The 9503-nt window shown below is 49.8% G+C and overlaps 1 protein-coding gene across 2 annotated transcripts; it reads right to left on the reverse strand.

The window, feature by feature from the left end:
- Nucleotides 1–2439: 2439 nt before the first annotated feature.
- Nucleotides 2440–8819, reverse strand: LOC114703194 (protein FAM205A-2-like). Of its 2 annotated transcripts, none has more exons than XM_037202534.1 (4): nucleotides 8732–8819; nucleotides 7881–7926; nucleotides 7325–7385; nucleotides 2440–6280 (listed from the first exon to the last, which is right to left on the reverse strand). In XM_037202534.1, the coding sequence occupies exons 3-4, from the start codon at nucleotides 7330–7332 to the stop codon at nucleotides 2599–2601; spliced, it is 3690 nt and encodes a 1229-aa protein (XP_037058429.1). In that variant the 5' UTR covers nucleotides 7333–7385; nucleotides 7881–7926; nucleotides 8732–8819; the 3' UTR covers nucleotides 2440–2598. The 2 variants fall into 2 exon arrangements, with proteins under 2 accessions (XP_037058429.1, XP_028739763.1); XM_028883930.2 differs by having other exon boundaries at nucleotides 8579–8793.
- Between the last annotated feature and the right edge of the window lie 684 nt (nucleotides 8820–9503).

Consider the following 9503-nt stretch of genomic DNA (forward strand, 5'->3'; position numbering starts at 1 on the left):
AAGGATTGTGTGAACAATCTGAGTGTATCTGAAAGGCAAATCTCTGGTGGACATCCTAATTCCTGACCACTGCAGAGTCTACCAGCTGTGCTTTCTGCAGGATCTGATGCCCGTTTCTGGCTTTTGTGGGCCCATGCATGCAGGTAATGCAGAGCCACACATGCAGGAAAAACACCCATACACATAAAATAAAAATAAAATGAAAGTATGCTGGGAGAGTAAGGGTCGCAGAGGAGAGGGTGGGCTAACACGACAGAGGTGCGTGTGGTATAGGCAGAACATGGGAGTATGGCCCGGTACAAGCCTTAACGGTCTCCAATATGTTTACATAACTTCTAGTGTGGGGCGTTTACCGACATCACCGTTCCTGGAGAACTTACCGACGTCACCGCTCCGTGTGTTGAGTTCTGAATCCTCTTTACCACCACGCGAGGATTCTTCTCAGATCACACTTTATTGGAGCGCCTCTTGGTTAAGAGACTTTGTCTTTAGTATTTTTTTTTCATAACAGCCGCCGGTTTGAGTTACTGGCGGGTTCCTGGCATGTGTGCTTGACCTGCAGTATGGCGGGAATGAGGCCTCTGCAAGTGGCACATTAAGCTGCATGGTGGATTTAGCCTTTGCTAGTACAAAACAAAAAAAGAGGTTTCTGGGCTACACGCTGCTTGGATAAAAGTGTAGACCCACTATTTCTGAGACTTGATGGCTCCCAGAGCTGGTGGAAAACGTACCACCGCCATGTTGGGAAGCTGAAGGGGGCGGAGCCAGCAGCCACAGAGCTGTTTCAGGCTTAGAAGGCTACAGTTTAAAGCAATAAGTTTGCAATAAGACTGATTCAGATGAAATAGTTTATAATGTGTGACCAGCCAAGACCCCCTGAAGGTCTCTGATGACACCATGGCCCAGATGATTCAACATCCAGAATTGTTTCAAGGCAACTGGCTCAGACGATACAGCCTCACGGACTACTCCATGATCCTTAAATATTCTTTGCGTCCCCATAAGATACAGCGCCCACCTCCAGCAGGAAGTAGTTAAGAGAAGCTACGCCCAAATTCCCAAATATACCAAGCTGGCTTTGGAGATGTGTAAAAGTTAAAACCTTCCTTTTTAAAAAAAAAAAAGAAAAGGGGAAGTGCTGTGGGATGATTTGTATGTCCTGTGGGAGCCCTTCTTGGGTTCTTTGTGGCGTTACCCAGCAGGTCCGTATAGAGGATGATTAGGACCATGGGCCTGAGTGCAGGTGTTTGAGATGGTCTGCACTTGGCTGTGCTGGGGGATGGTCTGTATGTCAAGTTGTTCTGATTGGTCAATAAATAAAACCTGATCGGCCGTGGCTAGGCAGGAAAGATAGGCGGGACTAACAGAGAGGAGAAATAAAAGGACAGAAAGGCAGAAGGAGACGCTGCAGCCGCCGCAATGACCAGAGACACTGCAGCCGCCACCATGACCAGCAGCATGTGAAGACGCCGATAAGCCACCAGCCACGTGGCGAGGTATAGATTTGTAGAAATGGATTACTTTAAGATATAGATTTATGGAAATGAATTAATTTAAGATATAAGAATAGTTAATAAGAAGCCTGCCACGGCCATACAGTTTGAAAGCAATATAAGTCTCTGTGTTTACTTGGTTGGGTCTGAGTGGCTGTGGGACTGGCGGGTGACAGAGATTTGTCCTGTGGGCAAGGCAGAAAAACTCAAGCAACATTCTAGTGCTATGGATCTTTGCCAAGAAACTTTAGAGCCCCATTCGCTCCTTTATCTCGCAAGCAGCTTACAGTGGCCTCACTCCTATCGCCCACAGTTAGGCCTTGGGCTAGCCTCCTACGTAAGCTTGTTTTAGTGCTAAAAAAAATGACCTTTTATTCCTTATGTGCCAATCAGGAAGACAGGGGCCTTGTCCCAAGTATAAGAGCTCCCTCTATGTGCACACCCTCACCCTCACCCCCTCAACCCCCCAACCCTCCATACCCATATCCCCCCACAACCCCTACCCCCACTCCCCCACCACCACCACACCACCACCCACACCCACCTCCATCCCCAACCACCACCACCACCACCACCACCCCACCGCCTCCCCTGGATCCAGGCACCTAGGCCACACAGCCAGAAGCATGAGAACCAGGAAAAAGGAGCTGAAGCAAGCTTCTAGATGGGTTCTCGAAGATATTCCCAACACCAATGGGGTGAACAAGGAGATTCCGTGAGTCAGTTGTGATATTTGTCGTACACACTTATGTGTGTTTTCCTTTTAGCTACTTGCCCTAGGTAAACTCAAAAGCATCCCTTGAAGAAAAGTGCACTAATGGTTCTTCTCTAAAACAAGCATGAGAGTTCGGGCTAACTCCCCTCTCCTGGATGGGGGTGGGGAGGATGTCATCACCTCCTTCATCCCTCCCCTTAATAATGTACAGCAGAGACAAGAAAGACAGACTGTTTACAGGTACAGAATATATTTTGGGTGGTGCCCTCCCCACCTGTTCAATAAAGAAAATGACAGTATTAGTGCTCTTTAAAGGGTACAGAGGACGGGCCGCCATCACCCTCAGTGGTCTCCATTAGCAGAACAACATTCCGAGGGGAACCTGGGGACCTAGGGTGGGTTTCTGTATTGGATGGCATAAGCCAGTAGAGGACAGTGCCGGGGACAATGTCGGGGCCGGCGTGGTGCTGAGACAGAGCCGAACTGTCGAGGGCCTGGCCAGAGCTTACTGTCTGAAATGTGGGGAGCAGTTAGGAAGGATGCGATCACTGACTTCTCAGAGGACGCAGACTGGGCCTTGGGCCCTTTTTTCTTGGTGGGGCTTTTGGCTTGAGGCAGACCCTTGTCAACATTTTCTTTACTGGTTTTGGCCACTTTTCCAGGTGTTGAGACCTTGGATTCCACATGTGTTTTGCCTTTTATCTTGGGGTTAATAGAGTGAAAAAAGGATTTCATCTTAGTTTTCAAGCCAGCCTCTGGAAGGCTGGGGCTAGCATGAGGAGAAGTTGGCATCACCCGCCCTCGTGAAATGTGGTCTTGCCAAGTTTGGCCCCCAAAAGGCTTTCCCTGAGTTGGTGAGCGAGGGAAAGGAAGGCCCTGGGAAGCCTGGGAGGCCACAGACTGGGGGACCTTGGCAATCTTTGCAGGTTTCGGGATGACATTTACCTTGGCTTGACTGTCTTGCATGTCATGTTCAGGCTCTCTCTCCATGAAGACTTTTGGAGGTGGCTCTGGGAACTCAAGGTCAGAGGGCTCCTGGGGGCTGGGCAGACAGGGATCCTCAAGATGAACGCTCTGCCTCTGCTGTGAGGAGCCTTGGGGTGTTGTGTGCAGAGGCCCTTTTTCTGGCTCCTGATCTCCATCCTGGTGTGTTTTTTCACTGGTCGGGGAAAGCCCAAGATCTGCATCCCTCTCTCCAAAGTCCCCCACTGCCTTGGGTTTCCCTGGCTCTTCACTCTTTTCTGTCATCGTGGAGACATGGGCTGAGGACTTGCTCTTGCCTGGGCTTTGAGGCTCAGTGCTAAAGGGTTTCTCTAGACTGGGCTCTTCCCCACTGGTCTCCATCTGAATACAGTACACTTGGGCCTCCATCTTATTCCTGAGTTTTGAGGCCTTGGAGCCCCACTGGGCAGAACCGTGGGGCACTGTTCTGGAACTAGGTTGGCTTGGCTTGTGGCACACAGGCTGCCCTGCCGTGGCTGGCTGTTTCTTAAGGGGGACCCTGTTTGCATCTGGGGCTGGAGGAGAGTCACCTGAGCCGGGCAGTTTCTGGAGCTCGGTGCCTTCTGGGATACCTAGACTCCTGATAGGCTCCTGCATGGATTCACTCTCTGGGCCTGCTGCATTTAACTCTTTGAGGTCATCAGCTGTTACAGGAATTCCCAGCTTTATCTCTAGGACTTTTTTTTTCAGGTGGAAATTCAGTTTCCCCAAGATCTCTCTCTGGCTGTCTAGAGATACCTTCTCTGTCCTTCTTTTCACCTGTCCTTCAGGCTGGACCTCTCCTGTAGTGTTCACAGAGGCCGCTTGGTCATCCCGAGGACAAGGTTCAAGCCTGCTCCGATGTGGGTCTTCAAGTGGGATCATCTGAGTTAGGAGTTGTTCCTGTGGGATTTTGACAGGTCCAGGCGGCATCTCTGCGGGTGCAGATTGGCTAACAATCGCAGGGGATGTTGCTCTCGAGGGGGTCACACAGTAAAGGGCAGGCAGGCCTGACAGGAAGGCCAGATACTTGTGTCGCAAAGTTGTCTCCAGCTTCTTAATGGTTTCCTCAGGCAGGGCTTGGGGCCGCTTACAGTGTTCAATGAGAGTACCTGACGAAGCCTGCTGCTCCTGCTCAAAGGCCTCCGGTTCCAGAGGAACAGCTTTGGGATGTAGGTCAGAATCATTTTCTGCCTGTAGCTCCAGGGGCTGGCCTGGTGACATTTTGGAGAAGGGAGTCCCTCCTGCTAAGATCCCGGGAGTTCTGCGTTCCCAAGAACTTTGGACACAAGCAGGGACCTTGCCCTGGTGGATCTGATCACATTTGGAATCCACATGGCTCTTCAACATTGCCTTTGCCTGGACAAAGAAGTGAGGCATGGGGATCGGCGATCTGTCCACTGCAAGTGCAAACCTGTCACCAGACCCATCAGCCTCTGGGTGGCCTGGCTGTGGGATGCTCACGTCGGGTAGCGCCCTGCTGCTGCAGGACCGGGACTGTTGGTCGGTAGAGGAGAGCAGGGAGTGGATGGAGCGCTGGATCCTCTGGGGCAGGCCCCAGCGGAGGTGAATCAGGTGCTTCTGGAGGTGGAATTCCAGCAGCCTGCGTGTATGATCCGGGATGAAGAAAAGGTCTCTGGTAAGGACTGAGAAGGACTTCCCTGGACAGGAGGCTTTTAAAGTCTCGTGTGGCTTTGTTTTATTGCATGGCTTATATTGTATGTGGCTTTGCACATAGGGAGATCTGGGGATGACGGCGGGCAGACCCCACCGAATCTGAAGCTGTCTTTGTAGAAGGTGCCATTCCAAGGTTTTGCACTCAGCCAGAGTCAGAAATGGCACGCTGAGCTGAGGGTCTTGATGTTCATACAAAGACTCCTTTGGAGAAGTTGAGGAAGAGGGAGGGCCTGCCTTAGGTAGAGTGGGGGGCAGCAAGGGGAAGGGTGGGGACTCGTTCAAGAGATCTGGATCTTTGTAGGAGGACCGGGGTGTGTCCTTGGAGAGATCTGGAGTACCTAAGAAGGTAGTAACCAAGGACTCACTGTGCCTAGAAGGGAGGCCGCAGAATAACTGAGTGCATTTCTTCTGAAGATTGTTCCTGGAGTCGTTAGCTTGTCCCTCAGGCAGTAGACAGATGCCACGTAGAACATTATGGTCAGGAGTGAATAGGGGCTTTCCCACAGGGCTTGGGATTTCTTCACAGTGTGTTTTTGGTCCCGGGCCCACATTTGACCACTCAGAAACCCAAAAGGTCTGAGTAGGTTGGCTGTCTGTACATGAGCACCAGGTCTGGTGGGAAATATTCCCAAACCTGTCAACGTAGTTTGGAGAAGAAGTGTTCAGGATAAAAGAAACTGGCTGGTTATTTTCAGGCTGGAAATACATTGGTGGGTTTGGTATAAGCTGCCTTAGGGACTCCTCTACACGTCTGGGGAGCCCCCATCTTTGGAAATGCACCAATTTTTTCACATGTAGCTCAAGAAGCCTTAGCACTTCAGGACTGAGGAATGGCTGGGGGACCGTGGTGACAAGAGACAGGGTCATAGGATGCATGGCGCGAGTACTCTCTGGGTTCAGGGTTTGAAAAGAGATCTGTGAGTTGAAAGACTGGTGGTCTTGGTTCTGCTGGATGTAGTTTAAATTGTTGTGCATTGTCCCCCCTGCAGTCATTAAAACCACAGGCTCCCTAAGCCCTGAAGAGGCCACGGTCTCAGAGACCATGGGCATGTCTGCCCGATGAAATTCCTCTCCTGCTTGAAGGAGATCAGCCCAGCATTGTCCGACACCTACTGCACTGGTCGACTGTGATAAGTGTTCTGTGAGCTGTGCTAGTATTGGAGTCCCAGATGCCAGTGGAATACGTCTGGAATGCCTGGGATGAAGCTCCATGTTCTGCTCAAAAGACACTCTGGATATGGGCAACATCTCCAGGCAAGAAGAGCCCGGTGGCAGTCCCAAACCAGGGGAGGTCTGGCTTCTCTCACTCTGTAGCAGCTGCTGGATCTCTAGAGATGCAGCATCACAGATTTGGCAGCAGGGATCGACACACAGGAGCTGCCGCACATGTTCCTCCTTGGGGAGCCAGCTTTGGCTAGGAAGAGAAAAATGGCCGCCATTAATGATGGAATGACATCTGCCCCCTTGGAGGAACAAGTCTGGGGATTGCTGTGCTCTATCCTCCAGTCCCACAGTTCCAAGCCTACTCTGTGACAAATGAGGTCCTTGTGGGAACCATTCAAAGTATGGGATGTTCCTGCTGCTGTACCCAGGGAATCAATGGGATCATTCACACTCTCTAGATAAGGATAAGATGATGGGCTGAAGGTGTCCCAGCAACTGCCCCACCCCCCAGACAGACAGGAGGTGATGTCAGCAGGGTCCAGCCAGACCCAGGGCTTGCTTTGCCCTTGAAAGGGAGGAGCTGGAGCAGGTGTGACATGGTGACTTCTTCATGCTAAAGCCACTTTCTTGTCAATGTGGTGTCTGAGTGCAACTCCAGCAATGTCCTCTACAAAGTATGCACTCGTCATTCTGAACTGCAGAGATCCTAACGGACAGAACTGGGTATCGGGTGGCTCTTCCCTCCTGAGGTGTGAACCGTCTGTGCCCTGACAACCCTCTCAGCTGGTGAACTTGCCTCCACAGCATTTCCCCTCCCGTCCATTAGCCCTTCCTCACCCTCTTTTTCCTTCTCTCTTGTATATTACATCCTAACAGAAGTTCCGCTCCCTCCACCCCTCCCCATTCTCACCTCCCTTCTCCCCCAGATCCATTCCTCCTCTGTTTCCCTTCAGAAAAGAGCATGAAATTTGCAGACAAATGGATGGAACTAGAAAAAAATCATCCTGAGTGAGGTCACCCAGACCCAGAAGGACACACATGGTTTGTACTCACTTCTAAGTGGACTTTGGCTGTTAAGTATTGTGCTACAACCCACAGACCCAGAGAGGCTAAGTAACAAGAAGGGCTCAAGATGGGATGCATGGATCTCCCTGGAGAGGGAAATGCGGTAGATTTTTGTGGACAGACTAGGGGTAAGTGGGAATGGGAACAGGTACCCCTTTTTCCAACCTCTGGCCCAGACTAGGCCAAAAAAATCATTACAGCTTAGAGACCACAAAGGTCAAGAGGTCACCTTTTCATGATAGTCAGCAGCTCCCAGGGCTTCTCAGCTTCTTCTCGGGAAAGTCTCCTGGCTGCAGAATCAGGACACAGTGTTATGTGGCAACTGAGCATTTCAAGGGTGTCTCATAGGAATCTGAATAGCGTGTCTTTAGCTCAGCAAGAGGAATCTGAGCCCCTAGAGCTAAGAGCTCCATGGCATGTTTGTATATAGCACCCCCATTTCCAGCACACGGTCCCCTGGAGGGGTAGTTAACGCTATGCTCATTTTATTGATAAACCTACAGGTGAAACGAATTCTGGTAAATGACTGTTAAGGACCTTTTAATTCTTCAGTTCTCTGCTGTCAGGAGAGTCAGACAGAGAATTTTTTTTTTTTTTTTTTTTTTTTTTTTTTTTTTAACATTCTTACTTTCTGTTTTCCCATCCACAGCAGTCCTTTGTCACCAGTTAGTGGCTCTGGAGCCTCAGAAGTTAGAGCACTTGGCACTGGGCGGGGTCATAGAGAAGAGGGATGTGGGAGCTCTCGGAGGGGGGAGGGGGGGACGTCGGGGGACACTGGGCTTTACCTCTTGATGCCGCATCTCTAGCCCTCTGCCTGACTTTCCGGTGACGCTTCAAGAGAAAAACAATACAGTGTGAAGCTGGGACTGTTTCCCTTTCCATGTCTGTAATGTGACAAGGACCACACACTTTTCATTTTTCCTTTCAATTACCCAGGTGCCCTTTTGGCGCTCTCCTAGGCTGCCCCTTGCTATGCTCTCTACCCCACTTCACCGTGACACACCCCACCCCACCCCTACCTCCCATTCCCCACCCCATCCCCCCATCCCCCATCCCCGTCTCTGCATCTCTGCATCCTTCTGGTTCTCATGGAAACTGATCTGAACTCTATTTCCTAACCAACTACTGAGTGAATTTCTACTGGGAACTGCAGAGAAAACAACAGACCCATTACAGGCTGTGTTCTTACATAAAAGACCTTCCACATATAAATGACATAGCAAATTGAACTGGGAAATTCTCCTGTACTGGGAGATCTGAGGTAATGATAGTCTTCTATTTAAACCAATAGAAAGGTTTTGGGCTCATCGCTCATGAAAGTCCTGGTAAGGGAAGGCTTCCAGCCTCACAGAAGAAAGGTATTATTATACTCTTGAAAGTATCACATCCCAACTATCAGATAGAGGTAGCAAGGTCCTAAGTGGAAGGTGGGCAGACACTGGCACTTCTCAGCTAGCTCAGTCATGGTCCAGGGTTTCCCTACCCGGCAACAGCTCCTTGTATGTTCGCACTTCAATCTGTGGTAATTCTGTTGCACTTGCCAGATAATTAGGATAATGATGAAAATGTAGAAATAGGCATATAAGGAATATTCAGTATCCCACAGAAAGTAGGTAGAGCTCAACATGGTCCAAACCTCATCAGCACGAGGAGACCAGCCATCCCTATTCCTAGGACATTCGGAGTCCTAGCGCCTAATATCTCCCAGGGCTGAGCCTTGTCACGTCTACCTCACAGAGGATAGAACCAGGCCACCAGACTGCATCACAAAGCCCTCCATTCCATTAAGAGAAGCTCATGTATGCGGTGATTTGGTCTGTAGAAAAGGGCATGTGCTCATCTTACAGGTTGTGTACCCTGGATCTGAATATGTCACATTCACAAAGTGTGTCTGGTCCTCATTGTCACTTTGCACTCACCCCTGACACACCAGCCTGCTGGCTTGGCTCCTTTCTTCACAATTGTGTGGTTGTTACTGGTGGCCAGAGTCTGGGCTTGGCACTGCCAGGTTCTTGACATATTATTCATTGACATGAGCACACACAGATTTGCAAAGTAGGAATTTTATTCAAAGCCAAGTGATAGATCAGAAAGAAAGAATGCCATTAGAATAGTGACAGTGGGCACATGATGAAAGGGCCACAAGGTCCCCAGCTACTGTTTGGCACTTCCTTTTATGGAATTTAAGAGAAGGAAGAGATTGATTGCATGGGTGACTCTTGTCTTGATTGACAGTTATATAACCTCTGTGCTACTGTGCATGCTCTTTCCCATAATGCATCTGATCTTAACCATATTTGGACTCAATCATTATGTGTAGACATAGTCCTTCTGCACAGGCATAAGATGATAAATAGGGGATTCTCCCTAAAAGTTCACTCAGAGTACATACTTTCACCTTGTTACAC

This window comes from Peromyscus leucopus, chromosome 2 (genome assembly GCF_004664715.2).
Source record: "Peromyscus leucopus breed LL Stock chromosome 2, UCI_PerLeu_2.1, whole genome shotgun sequence".
NCBI lineage: Eukaryota > Metazoa > Chordata > Mammalia > Rodentia > Cricetidae > Peromyscus > Peromyscus leucopus.

What these genes read in the sequence shown, in the direction of transcription:
- LOC114703194 (XM_028883930.2), bottom strand. Translation starts at nt 8,722, where the DNA reads ATGTTGAGCTCTACCTACTTTCTGTGGGATACTGAATATTCCTTATAT. An exon ending in ATACAAGGAGCTGTTGCCGG is followed by an intron (nt 7,927 to 8,578) that starts GTAGGGAAACCC and finishes TTTCTCTTGAAG; the next exon opens with CGTCACCGGAAAGTCAGGCA. An exon ending in TAGAGATGCGGCATCAAGAG is followed by an intron (nt 7,386 to 7,880) that starts GTAAAGCCCAGT and finishes CTGATTCTGCAG; the next exon opens with CCAGGAGACTTTCCCGAGAA.